Source organism: Trichosurus vulpecula, chromosome 6, assembly GCF_011100635.1.
Source record: "Trichosurus vulpecula isolate mTriVul1 chromosome 6, mTriVul1.pri, whole genome shotgun sequence".
NCBI lineage: Eukaryota > Metazoa > Chordata > Mammalia > Diprotodontia > Phalangeridae > Trichosurus > Trichosurus vulpecula.
Window position 1 is genome coordinate 101,261,868 of NC_050578.1, and position 18,417 is coordinate 101,280,284.

The following is an 18,417-nucleotide window of genomic DNA, read 5'->3' on the forward strand; positions in this document are numbered from 1 at the left end:
GTAAGTCTCTTGCAATTTCTGTTTCTTGATTACCTTTTCATGCTTCTCTTGATTCTTGTGTTTGAAAGTCAAATTTTCTATTCAGTTCTGGTTTTTTCACTGAGAAAGCTTGAAAGTCCTCTATTTTATTGAAAGACCATATTTTGCCTTGGAACATGATGGGTAGGTGATTCTAGGTTTTAATCCTAGCTCCATTGATGTCCGGAATATCGCATTCCATGCCCTTTGATCTCTTAATGTAGAAGCTGCCAGATCTTGGGTCATTCTGATTGGGTTTCCACAGTACTCAAATTGTTTCTTTCTGGTTGCTTGCAGTATTTTCTCCTTGATCTGGGAGCTCTGGAATTTGGCAACAATATTCCTAGGAGATTTCTTTTTGGGATCTATTTGAGGAGGCGATCGATGGATTCTTTCAATTTCTATTTTGCCCTGTGGCTCTAGACTATCAGGGCAGTTCTCCTTGATAATTTCTTGAAAGATGATATCTAGGCTCTTTTTTTGATCATGGCTTTCAGGTAATCCAATCATTTTTTAAATTCTCTCTCCTGGATCTATTTTCCAGGTCAGTGGTTTTTCCAAGGAGATATTTGACATTGTCTTCCATTTTTTCATTCCTTTGGTTCTGTTTTATAATATCCTGATTTCTCATAAAGTCACCAGCTTCCACTTGCTCCAATCTAATTTTTAAAGTAGTATTTTCTTCAGTGGTCTTTAGGACCTCCTTTTCCATTTGGCTAATTCTGCCTTTCAAGGCATTCTTCTCCTCATTGACTTTTTGGAGCTCTTTTGCCATTTGAGTTAGTCTGTTTTTTAAGGTGTTGTTTTCTTCAGTGTATTTTTCAGTATTTTTTTGGGTCTCCTTTAGCAAGTCATTGGCGTGTTTTTCATGGTTTTCTCGCATCCTTCTCATTTCTCTTCCCAATTTTTCCTCTACTTCTCTAACTTGCTTTTCCAAATCCTTTTTGAGCTCTTCTGTGACCTGGGACCAGTTCATGTTTTTCTTGGAGGCTTTTGGTGTGGGCTCTTGCACTTTGTTGACTTCTTTAGGCTGTATGTTTTGGTCTTCTTTGTCACCAAAGAAAGAATGCAAAGTCTGAGACTGTATCTGGGTGAGTTTTCATTGCCTGGCCATATTCCCAACCAACTAACTTGACCCTTGAGTTTTTCAGTGGGGTATGACTGCTTGTAGACTAACGGGTTCTATGTTCCACGTTTGGGGGGGAGGTGCCAGCTCTGTCAGACCCGCACTACTCCTTCCCCAAGATCCCCCAGCCTGGGCTGGGCTTAGATCTTCAGCAGGTTGTTGCACTCCTGCTCTGATCCGCCACTTAATTCCTCCCACCAGGTGGGCCTGGGGCCAGAAGCAGCAGCAACTGTAGCTGCCCCACCTCTGCTGCCCCCGGGGCTGGAAGCCGAACCTCGAACTCCTTCCACTCCTGCAGCTTTTCCCACTAACCTTCTCCGCAGTCTTTGGTGTTTGTGGGTTGAGGGGTCTGGTAACTGCCGCAGCTCACATATTCAGGGCGCTAGGGGCCCCATCCGCCCGACTCCAAGTTTGGTTCTTCCACGCCGCTCAGGCTGGGCTCTGCTTCACTCCGTTCCCAGCTCCCAGCTCCGTGTGGAATAGACCTCACCCAGAGACCATCCAGGCTGTCCTGGGCTGGAGCCCTGCTTCCCTCTGCTATTCTGTGGGTTCTGCCCATGCCATGTTAAATTTAATGTATAAGTTGTACGTAATATAGATGCACAGTTTCATGAAAATAAAATTTTGACTGAGTTATTTATCAAGGGAACTAACTGAAAGTGTTATGCAGTATATCGGTTAAACAAATTAAAAATATTTAGTATATAATCCTGTTTTCAAATCGGTTTAAAGACTCACAAGTTAAGTAAAATGTAAAATTGAACAAGAAAAAAGTTGAGTTAAAGTAACTGTTACTGTGTAAATGGGGTTTAATTTTGAAAGGTTGATTATATTTCTTCAGCAAACATGACTTATCTCTATCTATTCCACCCCTCCTTTCATCTGTTGATATTTTGTTAACCTTGCCCTATAAAATGTATAAGCTCAGTTACATTCCCTGTACTAGCGTTCTCTATTGTAGCTACCTTTTATTAATTAGACTGTGGCAGTTACATTTTAATGAAGTTATTATTCTTGTTATGAAATGGTCTATATTAAATCTTGTGATTAGACAAGATTCTCTGTCTGATTAAGGAAAATCCTAGACCTCAGACAGAATCTTATCTTAAACTTCAGTGGTAGATATCAGTTGACTCTGTCTTGTTTGCCACCAATCCTTGAAATGACTGTATAACTCTTCTCTCCATCACTAACTATACAAATGATGTGAACATGGAATGATTTTGAATCTCTGATCATTATATTCAGGTATAACCCTGGATATATTAGCTGAATTATTTTTTCTTCTTTAACTTATGACTAGGAAATCAGTTTGTTTTCTGGACTTGTTCCTTGAATCTCTACTCTCTTGCCTTGCTGGGGTTTTTTAAGATTGTGTGAAAAATGTACATTTCTGTTCTAGTATGCCCACTTTAGTTAATTATAAACTTGTCAGACCTAGAAAACTTGGGGTTCTAAGACATGATCAGTTAGTCAGTAATTGGCAATAGTTAAGAGAAGCCTCACATTACTTCAGCATCTATTATCTTAATGCTATAATTTCTAATTTCTTCTAGTCCCAAGATACAATATTGTTTGTTTTTATGTTTAAAGAGCTTATTTGAAGTAGATCTAGTACTTCCTGATGTTTAGGTATTTCTGGTAAAACTGCAGTTTTAGATTCTTGGTTAACCTCTTTTTGTGGGTAGTAGAGGAAATTCAGAGTACTACCACTTACTGCTTGAGTGGCCATTGAAGAAGTCATTTCATGTCTGTGTACCTCCATATCCTCTTCTGTAACATGAGAAGGTTGGCCTTCTCATTTTTATTTATAAATGCTAGACACTGGTTTGGCCCTGGGAATACAAAGTAAAAAATTCCAATCTTTTCCCTCAAAGAAATTATATTCTGACTGGATTTGGGGATAGCCAATATTGACATGTACAAGTAAATAAAAAATAAATAGGAGAGCTTGGCAGACTTGATAGAGTTAACGTCAGGAAGGCTTAGGCCCTAGGTTCAAGTCTAATCATGACTTAATACTTGCTCGGTGTGACCCTGGGCCAGTGACTTATCCCCTCCCTAGGAACTCTCTTAAAATTTAGTTGTAGGGTAGATGTGAGTCTGTATTTATAAGGGAATTTCCTCTCTTACACTTCCTTACACCAGTGACAGCACAGATCTCACCTTTTCTATTGACCTCATATATATTTGTAGAAAGTGGTTCATGAGAGTAGTATTTTGTAGCTATTTTTTTTTCTTGTACCATTCAACAAGTCTTTGAGTTGTGTCAGTTGACTGAATATTGGGGAAAAAAATTCACCTGTGAGGGCTCTTTAGTTATAATTTTAGTACTGCAGATCCATAGAGTATTTTGACCTTGGGGTAGTAGTTCCCTGGGGGATCCAATCTCTGAGCTCAACTTATGGTGGGGCAAGAGTTCCCAAAGGAGACACTACAGAAATATTGAATTCATAGAATTTAGAATCAAAAGGACATTTGAAGGGATATAATCTAATTTATTCGTTTTGTTGATGAGGAAAAGAGACCCCTGTACAAAGTATTCTAACAACCTGTAAATTTATACATGTAATATTATCACTTAGAATAACTTGCAGGTGGAAATTATTGGCACTTCAAGATTGTAGTATCTCGAAAATTTGATAATAAGCAAGTGCTTCAGCAAGTGCAATATGATTTTGTAAAATTGTAATAAATGGGGTAAATGGCATTGCTATCAGTTGTGTTAAATTAGTTTTGTTAAATCTGGGTTTTGCTGTATACTATCTTAATTTGGGAGATAGAGAACACTACTGGGAATCTTGAAGCTTATGTTCTAGTGCCTTTAGTTAAATATATTTACCCCTATTTAGTTATAATTTATATTAAATATTTAGGCATGCTCATATAGATGGAGATAATAGTTTGCCTTTGTGGATAGGAATAGTTTGTGTCATTTTTAGAGACTGTTGATCAAAATGGCCCACTTTGCTATTTCTCACTGGTGAGATCATTCTGGACCTTTCAGCCTTAAGATCAGTAGGCTCTTCTATCCCCCCTGCTGTTGAACCTGAACCCTCTTCCAATGAGAGTATGAGCTCCTTGTGAGCTCATATTGCCTTTCTTTTCTCTTTGCATCCTCAACTCCTAGGCAAATAGTGCTCAATAAGTGCTTTTTCATACATCTTCCTTGTATTTATAATTTTAAAAGCCCATGATTTAAATATACATTGCAAATTATTTTTCTCCAAGAAAATAATTTTCCATTTCAAATGCCCCACTGTGTGTGCATGTATCAAAAAATACTGTTGATAAAACAATGCATGTGGATTATTTTTAAGCCAGCTTAGGCTGTCTGGTCCTGTTTGCAACTTTTTCCTATTTTAACCTAATTTATGGGCAATGGTTTCTTAATTCCTACAGAGATTAGATAGTTATCATTTGTAGATTGCTTTTGTTAGCAACTAAATTCTTAAAAATTCCTTTTCTGCTTACCATATAATTTATAAATAATAGAAAACTAGTCAATTTTCCCCCCTTTTTACCTTGGACCTCTAATTTCATTGGTATAGATAACTCTTGAGTGAAGAAACTCCCTCTACCAGTTCATGTAAGAACCAGAGTAGTGTCAGTAGATTTGGAGTCAGCAAGATCTGAATTTAATCCTGCCTCAGACACTTCAAGCAGTGTGATCCTGGACAAATCACTTAATTTCTTCATCTGTAAGAATAGGGATTGGTCTCAATTATCTCCAAGGTTCCTTAAAGCACTGATGCTTTGAACATCTTCTCTGCAACTTACAGTCTTAGAGATTTCAAGGCATTGAGAAGTTAATTGATTTGCTTAGAGACACAGCTAGTATGTATCACTGGAGGTAGGGCTTGTGCTCCTGGGGTCTTTCTGGTTTCAGAATAGGTGCTCTGTTATACATACTACCTCACATGTTCCCCGTATTTCCAGGATTACAATAGGTAATACATACACACACACACACATATACACATGAATATTTTACTTTGAAAGATTTTATCTAAGTTGTCCCATTATCTCAAATGGTTTGTTCGTTGTAAATGAAATGGTATTTTCAACCTCTTCAAATAATGTCTTAAATTTCTTTGAACAAACTTGGTACATATTCAAAATTGTAAAGTCCTGTGATATAATTGATAAGGATATTCCCTCTCCACTTTCTTAGTAGGCAGCCTTTTAGTTGCTGTGACCCTTAGCAAGCCAGCCTTTGGTTTGGTGATGACTCTTTCTAATCATGGAAAGTCTGTCATACTTAGTGGATTTTGCAGTAAGCATTTTTTGAGCCCCTATTACATGCATAGTAGCATACTAGACACTGGGGTTGGGGGAAAAAAAAACCAGATAACCTAGTACCATCACATTGTAAGTAAAACATTTGCCATGTTGGTTCAAATAAAAACTGGACCATTTTCCTCATCCCCCATTTGGCCTGAATAAAACCATAGTGCTTTCATCATAAACAGGTTGTGGGGGGTTGCTAATGCACACAAACACCCTTTTAAATCTTATATTTGATGTGTCAGTGTTTAGACAAATAGGGTAATTTATTTTTCATGTGGATTAGCTTTTTTTCCTCTGTTGTGGATATATGAGTTGTTACCATAAATGCCCAAATCTCTTCTGAGTTTAACGGGAGAAGTATGGAATAGAGTTGGTGGTTTTTTTAAATTAATAATCTGTTTTGTTTTTTAAGTGAGCCTTTAGGAAAGACCATCTTTTATTTTACCATCCTTGTAGCATCAAACTGCTTCCTTTCCCAAGATTTACAAAAAATGGATCCTGTGTTGTGGAGGCCCCTGGTGTAGCTGTCTGGACCAGACAGCTGGAAGCCAAATTGGTCTGGATAGGAAGTTAGGAAGAAGTATCATTTCCAGCTGATGCTAAACATATATTCACCACCTGCTGGACATGGACCGTGCTGCTTAACTAACTATTTTTCCCCACTCTAATCCTAACCCTTATTATCTACCTCCTGAAACTTCAGATTGCTTTTTTTTATGACAGTTTGAACACTCCCTTCCGACACCATCTTCTCTTCCTTCTCTGTGAGGCTTCTCTAGGTGTTGGTTTCACGTATGTGTAGGATGGTGATGATGTTGATGACATTTGTATAGTGCTTACTATGCGCCAGGCACTGTGCTGAGCACGTTAAATTGTAATAGCATTTGATTTTCTCAACAACCCTGGGAGGCAGGTGCTATTCTTATGCCCGTTTTATATATGAGGGAGCCAAGGAAAGCAGTGGTTTAGTGACTTTCTCAGTGCCAAACAGTATCTGAGGCTGGATTTGAGCTCAGATCTTCTTGACTTCAGGCCATATGCTCTATCTTCTGCGTCACTTAGCTGCCATGTATATGGCTTTGTATATAGCTGTACGTATACATATACATATACATATGTAAAGGGAAGGTTAATTACCAAGTCCTTTTACAGAGCTCTGTGAATGATCCCAGGTAATTGTATCATTGGGTCAGTTTCATCCGGTTGAGGAGAATCTCAGCCCCTTTGGAGAGAGCCAGACTGAAATGTCATGGTGGGGTCTTATGTATAGAATATCAATATGAGTTGAAAAGTTGATGGTAAATTAAATTTTATATCAGTGTTATTTAAGACATGCTCTGGTTTAATTTTGTAGTGAAGTCTCCAGATACCAGTATCTTCTCGGAAATATCTCTCAGAGGTATAAGCTCTGTAGACATATCTTTCAGAGTCCTTTCCCAATCACCATAATTTTATGGGAATGTGATTATTGTTTTATTTTTCTTTTGGCCAATCAGCTGAGGGCTTCCTGTCCTCCTGCCTTCTTCTTCTATTACTAGAGCCCTCCCTTTTCGCACTCTTAATCTCCAGGTTTGGCAAGCGTGCCCAGGCTCTCTTGCCGGTCACTCTTTTCTGTCATTTACAGTATTGCAGTTAGTAACATTAGCTGCACCTTATGTCTAGTAATTGCAGTTGCTGATTGGTATTATAATCATACATGACAATTATTTTGTATACACTAAAATTCTCCTGAATGCTTAGAAAGAGGGATTGTTTTATATATGTAGAGGGTATATGCTTAAGAATTAACTTTGAAAGTTCTTGTAGACTAACATCTCTGAAAATCATAATATCTGATGTTTTTGTTTTTCCCTAAACAAGACATTAACTTTTAGAATAGAGTACTCTATTTTTAAAAGATTATTAATTACAACTAAGCAGAAATACATTTTTTTATTTTAAATTTATTTATTTAACATATTTAGTTTTCAGCATTGATTTTCACAAGAGTTTGAATTACAAATTTTCTCCCCATTTCTACCCTCCCCCCACTCCAAGAGGGCATATATTCTGGTTGCCCTGTTCCCCAGTCAGCCCTCCCTTCTGTCATCCCACTCCCCTCCCATCCCCTTTTCCCTTCCTTTCTTGTAGGGCAAGATAAATTTCTATGCCTCATTGCCTGTGTATCTTATTTTCTAGTTGCATGCAAAAACTTTTTTTTTGTTTGTTTTTGAACATCTGTTTTTAAAACTTTGAGTTCCAAATTCTCTCCCCTCTTCCCTTCCCACCCACCCTCCCTAAGAAGTCAAGCAATTCAACATAGGCCACATGTGTATCATTATGTATAATCCTTCCACAATATGCATGTTGTGTAAGACTACCTATATTTTGCGCCTTCTCAACCCATCCCCCTTTATTCAATTTTCTCCCTTGACCCTGTCCCCTTTCCAAAGTGTTTGTTTTTGATTACCTCTGCCCCCATCTGCCCTGCCCTTCATCATCATCCCCCCCCTTTTTTTATCTTCTTCCCTCTTCTTTCCTGTGGGGTAAGATACCCAATTGAGTATGTATGATATTCCCTCCTCAGGCCAAATTGGATGAGAGCAAGATTCACTCATTCCCCCCTCACCTGCTCTCTCCCCTCCTCCCACAGAGCTGCTTCCTCTTGCCACCTTTATGTGAGATAATCCACCCGATTCTATCTCCCTCTCTCAATATATTCCTTTCTCATCCCTTAATTTGATTTTATTTCTTTTAGATATCTTCCCTTCATCTTCAACTCACCCTGTGTCCTCTCTCTCTCTCTCTCTCTCTCGCTCTCTCTCTCTTTATATATATATATACACACACATACATATATACATACATACACATTCGCATATACGTATATATATATACACACACACACATAAACATATATACTTTAGTAAGTCCCTTGAAGTTTCTTTTTCTTGTTCTTTTTCTTGATTACCTTTTCATGCTTCTCTTGATTCTTGTGTTTGAAAGTCAAATTTTCTATTCAGCTCTGGTCTTTTCACTGAGAAAGCTTGAAAGTCCTCTATTTTATTGAAAGTCCATATTTTGCCTTGGAGCATGATACTCAGTTTTGCTGGGTAGGTGATTCTAGGTTTTGATCCTATCTCCATTGACCTCCGGAATATCGTATTCCAAGCCCTTCGATCTCTTAATGTAGAAGCTGCCAGATCTTGGGTTATTCTGATTGGGTTTCCACAATACTCAAGTTGCTTCTTTCTGGCTGCTTGCAGTATTTTCTCCTTGATCTGGGAGCTCTGGAATTCAGCAACAATATTCCTAGGAGATTTCTTTTTGGGATCTATTTGAGGAGGCGATCGATGGATTCTTTCAATTTCTATTTTGCCCTGTGGCTCTAGACTATCAGGGCAGTTATCCTTGATAATTTCTTGAAAGGTGGTATCTAGGCTCTTTTTTTGATCATGGCTTTCAGGTAGTCCAATAATTTTTAAATTCTCTCTCCTGGATCTATTTTCCAGGTCAGTGGTTTTTCCAATGAGATATTTCACATTGTCTTCCATTTTTTCATTCCTTTGGTTCTGTTTTATAATATCTTGATTTCTCATAAAGTCACTAGCTTCCACTTGCTCCAATCTAATTTTTAAGGTAGTATTTTCTTCAGTGGTCTTTAGGACCTCCTTTTCCATTTGGCTAATTCTGCCTTTCAAGGCATTCTTCTCCTCATTGACTTTTTGGAGCTCTTTTGCCATTTGAGTTAGTCTATTTTTTAAGGTGTTGTTTTCTTCAGTGTATTTTTCAGTATTTTTTTGGGTCTCCTTTAGCAAGTCATTGGCGTGTTTTTCATGGTTTTCTCGCATCCTTCTCATTTCTCTTCCCAATTTTTCCTCTACTTCTCTAACTTGCTTTTCCAAATCCTTTTTGAGCTCTTCTGTGACCTGGGACCAGTTCACGTTTTTCTTGGAGGCTTTTGGTGTGGGCTCTTGCACTTTGTTGACTTCTTTAGGCTGTATGTTTTGGTCTTCTTTGTCACCAAAGAAAGAATGCAAAGTCTGAGACTGTATCTGGGTGAGTTTTCACTGCCTGGCCATATTCCCAACCAACTAACTTGACCCTTGAGGTTTTCAATGGGGTATGACTGCTTGTAGACTAACGGGTTCTATGTTCCACGTTTGGGGGGAATGTACCAGCTCTGCCACACCAGCACTCCTCCTTCCCCAAGAACCCCCACGCCAGACTGGGCTTAGATCTTCAGCAGGCTGTTGCACTCCTGCTCTGAACCACCACTTAATTCCTCCCACCAGGTGGGCCTGGGGCCAGAAGCAGCAGCAACTGTAGCTGCCCCACCTCTGCTGCCCCCGGGGCTGGAAGCCGAACCTCGAACTCCTTCCACTCCTGCAGCTTTTCCCAGTCGAGGGGTCTGGTAACTGCTGCAGCTCACTGATTCAGGGCGCTAGGGCACACTCCGCCCGGCTCCTGGTCTGGTTGGTCCGAGCCGCTCACGCTGGGCTCTGCTCTGCTCCCAGCTCCGTGTGGGGTAGACCTCACCCAGAGACCATCCAGGCTGTCCTGGGCTGGAGCCCTGCTTCCCTCTGCTGTTTTGTGGGTTCTGCTGTTCTAGAACTGGTTCAGAGCCATTTTTTATAGGTTTTGGAGGGACTCAGCAGGGAGCTCACTCTAGTCCCTGCTTTCTAGCCCAAGCAGCAATACATTTTTACCATGTATGCAGAACTCATTCAGAATTAGGAAAACTCATAACAAAATAATATGCACAATGGATGAGAAAAAAACCCCAACAAAGCATGATTTAGATGGACACAAAAAATAAAATTTAGCAAATGTTCAGAAATAAAATTTATAATCTCTCTAAAAAAATTTAGTAGATGTTGGCATGAGTTGTTGTGGAAAAAAGTATTTACCACTTGATGGCTAACACTGGATACACTCTTCCTAATGTAACAACCACAAAAAGAAGCACTGGCTCTCAAAGACAGGCAGTGTGCCTTAAATCATCATATTTCATGTACTCAGACTCTTTTCTAGTCCATTTTTTTTTACAGCCTTGTTCGTCATGTTACATTGTCAGTGTACTGGGGCAAAGGGATGGGAGTGTGATGAGAGATGCAGTATGCTGCATATAGCTGTAAGAAGAGAATATTTATATTGTTTTAGCCCATTGACTTAGAGGTGCCTGGCATAGGGAAGAAAGCACTAGGCTTAAAGTCAGAAATATCTGAGTTTAAGTAGTGCTTCTAATAATGATTTTGGATTCACTTAAGATTCTTTGAGCCTGAATAACTCCCTAAACTTTATTAAGTTATAGTTAGCATTAATAGGTTTTGCCTTATGCTGGGCAGCTAGACAACATAGCAGACAGAGTGCTGGGCTTAGAGTCTCTAAGATTTTGGTTCTGGTCTAGTCTCATGACACTAACAGTGTGGCCTTGAGACAGTTCCTAAACCTCATCTGTAAAATGGTAATAGCACTGCACCCACCTCCCAGGATTATTGTGAAGATCATATGAAATGATTTTTGTAAGGTGTTTAGCATAGTGCCTGACACATAGTAGGTGCCTACTATATTCTTCCTTCACTATTTTTCTATGTATTAGATTATTCTGGTAATAATGGTAACAGTCTTCAGCAATATAATTAGAACATGGGGTTGGAGAAATGCTTATGGCATATGTGACAGGTAAAAACTTGACTTAAAATTTATAAGGAACTTAAAAAAAATTAATGGTAGTACATCCCCACATATAATAGAGAAGTGGTTTAATACTATGAACAGTTTTCAGAACAAGAAATATAAATCATTGTTAATTTCTTGAAAAACACTCAGAAAATTGCAAAATAAAACAACGTTTCACACATGAAATTTGCAAAAAACATTTGCTAAGTATTGAAACTCAATGTTTACAGGGTTATAGAGAAACAAGAACTCTTATTCATTGCTGGTATACTTGTAAAACTCATAGAATCTTTCTGGATACCATTTGGTGGCATATAGTAAACTTAAAAGATTTTCAAAGTAGTATTTGTAATTGCAAAAAACCAGAAGCAAACTAAATGCCTACCCATGAGACCATTTAAATTGTGGTACACATTGATGAAATGTAATATAAAACAATTAAAATTGATGAGTGTGAGGAAGGAAAAGAAATCTGCAAAGACCTTTATGAAATATTTGTAAGTGGGGGGCATGAAGAGCAGAGCTGTAAGAACAGATTACATACTAAGTATCACCACATGAGGAAATGTGAATCATAATGGATGGACAAAGAGTCCTGCCAGACTTAAAGAGAGTGACTTAAAACTTCCTGCCATCTTCAGTCTAGTAGGTATTACGTATGTATTTGGTGGCATCTCTGGATGCTATTTCCTTCTCATTTGGAAAATATCAGAAAAGAATGTCTTTTGTAAAGAGCTTTGTAGGGTCAGTATTGGAGGGGCCATGGAACAATAGTGGAGTTAGGAATTGATCCAGTGTTTCTTCAGGTCAATTTATAATTGTCCTACAAAAGAAAGTTGTACCCATGTGTTTGACTCATCCTACTACTAGGCATATTTTCTAATATTCAACAGCAAAGAACCAGAAACAAAGTCAATGACCATTAATTAGGAAAAGACTAAATGAATTGTGATTATATTAGGAAACTACTCTTTTTTAAATGAATCTAAAGAAATCAGAGAAGCATGGAAGGACATGAATTGATGAAGACTGACTAGCAGAAGGAGAAAAGACTGTACAATGACTGGGACAATGTAAATGAAAACAACAACAATAAAACCCAAACAACCAAAAAAAGAAAAGATCAAACTGGGTGACAGAGAAGAATTGAAATAAAAAATGCGTTTTTCTCCTTTCTTTGCCAAAGTAGAACTTTATGGGTTTGGACTATTATCAATATTGATAGACTTGTTTAATTTTGTTAAGCAGCTTCTTAACCAGCACTAACAACAAAAACAAATAGTATTTATATAATGCTCTAAGATTTAGGAATTGTTCTGTAAATATCTTGTCTTATTCTCACAACACCCCTGGAGGTAGGTGCTATTATTAAGTTGAAGTGACCTGCCCACAGTCCAGGTCTTGTGTTCTATCCATTGTGCCACCTACTTGCTTTTTTTCTCCTTTTTTAAAGTATTTGTTATTGTGTATAGTTTGCTGGGGAGGAGAGGGGAGGAGAGAGAAATTCAGAAATTAAGATGATGGAGATGCAAGTATTAGTAAAAAAAAAAATTAGATGGAAAAACAAGGTCTTTAGTAGTCTCACATTTTTGAGGGAATGGAACACTGACACTGATAGAATGATAGATCATTGTAATAATAATAGGTTTTTTAAAGTCTAAAAATGTAGTTTTAAACTTTTGTTTTTCTACACCTCTATTTCCAAATACTTAAAACTGCACAGACTTTTGGAATACCTTGTATATCTCTTCCTTCCTTCTCTTTCCAGGGAACCATCTCTTGTAACAAAGAATAAAAAAGAATGTAAGTAAGGATGAGTCAACTTGATCTACAACTATTTGCAGATTACCACAACCATAGTACACCAATTCTGCTAAAGAGGGAAGAAGGTTTCTTTTCTTTTTCTGATGTTGAGCTTGATAATTGTAATTGTAGTGTTAACTTCAGGATGTTGTTTTTGTTGTTGTTTTGTTTTGGGTGAGGTAGTGGTATCATTTATTTGATGTTTATATTATTTTCCTTATTCTGCATATTTCACTTTTCATCAGTTCATATTTGTAGTCTTCCTATGGTTCTCTGCACTTTTCTTATTTACTTTTTTTTTATTATGAGCTTAATATTTTGTTATACAGAGAACAAAAGAGGATTTTACATGAAATTGAAATTATGAAAAAGTATGTGTGTATATTCTTTGTGTTCTTCACATTCATTATTTCTTATTGAACAGTAATATCTCATTGCATTTATTTTGTTTAGTTATTCCATTGTTGATGGGCATCTATGATTTCAGCTTTTTTTTCTGATTTAAAAAAGGACTCATCCAAGGTGTGGGTTTTTTTTTCATGTATATGGGACTTTTCTTTGTGGCATATACCTAGGAGTGAGATCATTTTAGTTACTTAGCATAATTCCAAATTGCTTTACAGGATGTTCGGACTAATTCATGGTTATACTAATAATATATTATTATTCTTACCTTTACATAATGCCTGCAACATTGCCTCTTCTCATCTTTCGCCTTCTTTCCCAATTCGATGAAGATGAAGTGAAATCTGTTTGATTGGCAAGCATTGTTTAATTGGTTGCTATTAGTCTTCAATAATTCTTTCAGAACTATTTTTTAAAATATCCTTTAATGGTTTATCCATTGGGAGATGGCTCTTGGTCCTAGAGAATTGTCTTAGTTCTCTGTATGCCTCTTAGATATCAATCCTCAGCAGAAATATTTGATACAAAGATTTTCCTATTTGAAAGCTATTATAGCTACATTGATTTTTCTTTAATATAAAAGCTTCACATTTGCATAATCAATTACCTGTTATATCTTTTGTGATTTCTATCTCTTGTTTGATTAAGAATTCACCCCTCAACCATGGCTGAAAAGGTACTTCATCAGATTTTCTTTAAATGAAAAAAAAAAATGACCTGCAATATTCAGGTCTCATAACCATTTTGTGCTAATCATGATAAGATGCTGGTCTAAACTTAATTTCTACTAGTGAAAGTTTGTATATGTTTTGTTGTCACTTAAATATTTGCATTCATTTGACCTGAATATTTCAGCAACATCATTTATCAAAAATGAAGATGATAAAGTAATGAAAGAACTGTAATGAGTAGAGAAAGTAATTATTGGAAGTCAAAAGACTGTTGCCTCGTATCCTTAAGCAAGTAATTTCATATAACTTCTTTGGTGCTCGGTTTCTTTCCCTGTAAAAATGAGATTAGACTAAATAGGCTCTACCTAAAATCTCTTCCAAGTCAAAAATTCTATAATATTCATGACTTGGTTGTGGTTCTAATCTAATACTTTATATCCTGATAATGTAGTGTTTCTATGGATGGGGAAATGGCAACATTAAAAAGAGATTTATAAAGAGTTAGTGATATAAGATACTTTCTTGTGTTACTTAATGTTCTTGATTTTTGGTATGCTTGTAACATCGAATTTGGCACTGTGGTGTCTCCAGTCCTTTCCTTTCTTCTCCCACATCACCCTATTTATTTTGCATATATCCCGTGCTTTTCTGTAAATGTGTTATATACCTTCAATATCATGTAAAATCTTTGAAATCAGAGACTATCTTAATTTTGTATTTGTGTTCTCTAGTATATTGCCTTATAAAAAGTTTGTGCCTACTAAATGTTTCTTATTTTTTTATTTGAAATTCAAAGAAATGAAATTTTTATACCATATATGGTTTCTTGCCTTCTTTTTTATAAAAAGCAAAAATATATATATATATATATTAGTTCTTTCTAGAGTAGAAATTAGAAAGCTTTGTTATTTTTAATCTCCTTAGCTATAAAAAAGTTTTGTGTGTAGTAAATCTTCTTCTTTTGCTTGAGTAGACACACATATTCTTATTGTTCTATAAGTTAACTAATTCTTAAATTTATTTTCCCTTCAAAATGTACATTATTTCTTTAACTATGTGGAATGTTAATGATAGAATAAAAAGACATGAACTTTTAATGGAAGGAGATCCTTCTAATAATTATCTATTCCAATTTGTAGATGAAATACTATGTTAAACTTCTCAAAATGTATATGATGTTATTGCTCTTTGCCTTCATGAGGATTATATTAAAAAAATTTTCCTTCTTTTATGGGCAGACATGTTTATTAAATCAATATTGTGGTTGGCCTTGGAGATAAAATCTTAGACTAAGAGTGGGAAACCTGTGGCCTTGAGGCCACATGTGGCCCTCTAGGTCCTCAAGTGTGGCCCTTTGACCAAATACAAACCCCCTGCTTTGGACAACTCAGAAAAAAATAAAACCTTTGATAAAGTGATTCTAAAGAATAGGATTTACTCAGTGGATTTTTGAAATAATAGAAATAATTCTCTAAATATTACAGAGAAATAGATCAATTGTCATTGATTATGTATATATAACATTCCTATGGGGCCTTTAATGAAAATGTTCTGATGCCATTTTAGGAAGAAGCAGCAGTTAAGACAGCTTGTGACCATTGCATGGTTTAAGATCATTTTAGTTTATATAAAATTCCCTTAAAAGATTGTACAGGAAACTGTAGACTGGATGGGATCACCATCTAGTGGTGACAGATGGCAAAACTGAGGATTTTTTTTCCTCCTGGAGATTTTTGTAACTTTAGGATAACAGAAAGTTAATGCTAGCTGATTGAGAATACAAAGACCAAAGCAAGCATTTATATGCCAATTTATGTACATCATTTTCTGCATTTTTCTTTTTGTTTTGGTTAAAGGTATAATTTTTAGTCTGATCAGTAGGAAAAGTTATTGAAACCAGATTACTTTGGATGTGATATACCCATATTTCATATTTTCAACTATGATGTTCTCATACATTAAATTTTAATTCTCTTTTTTGTGTTAGTGTTTGAAGAGTCCTATACTAATTATTTTTTCTTAAAGTTAAGCATTCTGGTTTATAATTATGGAAAGTATGTTTTATTGTTAAAATAACCCAGACAAAATTACATGTATAAGTGCCAACAATTATGAGAGGAGAATAGAAAAAAAGTTCTTACTATGCTGAATATTTAAAATAGTTGTGAAATGATAATCTTAAGCACTATTATTCAAATGCCCTGGTAGGTAGAGAACATGCTGCCTTGATGGCCGCAAACAAGTATTACCTTCATAGCCTTTAAAGATGCTTTTGAGATATGACCAAGAACTTTTTGATTTGAGAATGAAAGAAAAATATATATGTATAAAGATACGTGATATTCTCTATTTTTGTTTTCATTTCCCTAACAGAATGTGAAAACCTTTGCATCTTCAGATAGTCTAGCCAAGGTCCAAGAAGTAGCAAGCTGGCTTTTGGAAATGAATCAAGAACTGCTGTCTGTGGGCAGCAAGAGGAGACGAACTGGAGGCTCTCTAAGAGGTAATTCTTCCTCAAGCCAGGTAGATGAGGATCAGATGAATCGTGTTGTGGAGGAGGAACAGCATCAGCAACAACATTTACGACAAGAGGAGGAACACATTGCAAGGAATGGGGAGATTATTGGTGCAGAACCCAGACATGGAGACCAAAATGATTCCCAGCAGGAACAATTAGAAGAAAATAACAATCGGTTTATTTCAGTAGATGAAGAATCCACAGGCGTCCAAGAAGAACCAGAGGATGATGAGGAACATGCTGGTGAACAAGATGAAGAGGATGAGGAGGAGGAGGAAATGGACCAGGAGAGTGATGATTTTGATCAATCTGATGACAGTAGCAGAGAAGATGAACACACAAATAGTAACAGTGTCACAAATTCCAATAGTATCATGGACTTGCCCATTCACCAACTTTCCTCCCCTTTCTATACAAAGACATCAAAAGTAAGTACATTATTTTTTAATCTGTGCTTTGGGTAACTGAAGGGAAAACCCATATTGTGTTGTCACGGATTATAACACATATCATCTTAAATTTTATTAATTAGTTTCAACCAGAGGACTAAAACCCAAGGGTATATGTATATTTGTCCACCAAATTAATTGCCACTTGCTAAGTTATGAAATAAAGCATTAACATTCATACAAGATATGATAAATTTCAGAGCATAATAGTGGTAGTTCAGCAGTCATCTTACAGATGAATGCAATTTGACAGATTCCTTTGAAAACCAGGAATTTAGAGAATTCTTTCCTTTGCTGCTTAATATGCTATGAACTATTTTGTGGTTTGTGACTTCAAAAAGTGTCCCCTCACACACCTGTTACTACAAACCATTTTGTTTGACATGTATAGTGATATAACATTTGTATAAATCATTTAGAATTTCCTTTCCCTTTACAGTACCATGTACATAGCAGGTATTACACATAAAATTATATTCTTTGGTTTTGATTTATAAATTGCTACAAATAGTCCAAAATTTTCTTGCTTATTAAGGTGATTAGAGCATAATTCTCTGTTTGAAAATAGTCCTCAGTACATAAGTAAATAGGCTATAACTTCAAATAGAATGTGTCTGAAGTATCAGCATGAAATGAGAGTTTTTAGAAGTATTTCAAATGTCAGTTACTGATGTATTGTTTACTCTCTAAAGTATTGTTTCCTTTTTCTTTTCATATAATCTTTGGTACTTTTGTTTTAACTCTTTTACTTAAAGTTTTTAATAAAACAATTGAGTACTCCCATTCCCATTAATAGTATGGACATTGTCTTCAAAAAGCATCTGTTCCCATACCTGTTCCTACAAAGCTATTTTGCTTGATCTGTAGCAGTGGATGATCGGGTACATTTTCTAACTTATAGAAAGCTCCTGCCATCAGTTCATTCTCTAATGGTAGCCGTGCTGTGCCTGACTTTGGCTCTCCTACAATTTGTGGGGGGCAGTCAGGCATTTATTGGAGCAGCATATGCTTTATCCTACTTTACCTAGTGACCATGTTAACCCAGAACTTTAATGACTGCTCCACTAGTGGTTTGGGAAGAATGGTTTTGCTGGTCAGATAAATACCTCTTACTAACGACCATCACTTTTCCTGTTGTAGAGATGAAAAGAAAAGAGGACAAGGAGAGATTACATGGAAAGAGGAGGGAAAGGGGGAATTCGCAGTAAAAGTGTAATGGGCAATGTGTACTTATACCTTTGAGCTCTCTTGTTCCCCACCCCTGAAAAAGCCTGCATTCATAGTTTCCTGGATCTTGTATCACCTAGAACTCTTGTGTTAAGCAAGAGTGAGAAAGTGAAAGAAGACCGGGAAGTATATGCTTGGTTAATCCTCACAACACTTCCTACATACTATGTTAGCTTCAACTCACAGCCACAGAGTTAGGAACTTGGGGGCAGAATTCTGCTAGATCTTGGCTTTATTGACTGGGACCTG

At 36.5% G+C, this 18,417-nt stretch overlaps 1 protein-coding gene across 3 annotated transcripts in view; it reads left to right on the forward strand.

Moving 5' to 3' along the window:
* The window catches only part of FBXW7 (F-box and WD repeat domain containing 7), a 274,512-nt gene that overhangs the window by 144,884 nt on the left and 111,211 nt on the right, over positions 1 to 18,417 (forward strand). For 2 of the 3 annotated variants that reach the window (XM_036763823.1, XM_036763821.1), the window contains exon 2: positions 16,348 to 16,920. In XM_036763823.1, the coding sequence (XP_036619718.1) occupies positions 16,417 to 16,920 (504 nt within the window). In that variant the 5' untranslated portion in view covers positions 16,348 to 16,416. Of the gene's footprint in view, positions 1 to 12,882; positions 12,899 to 16,347; positions 16,921 to 18,417 lie in introns of those variants that run through there. The other variant, XM_036763822.1, reaches the window with a different exon arrangement.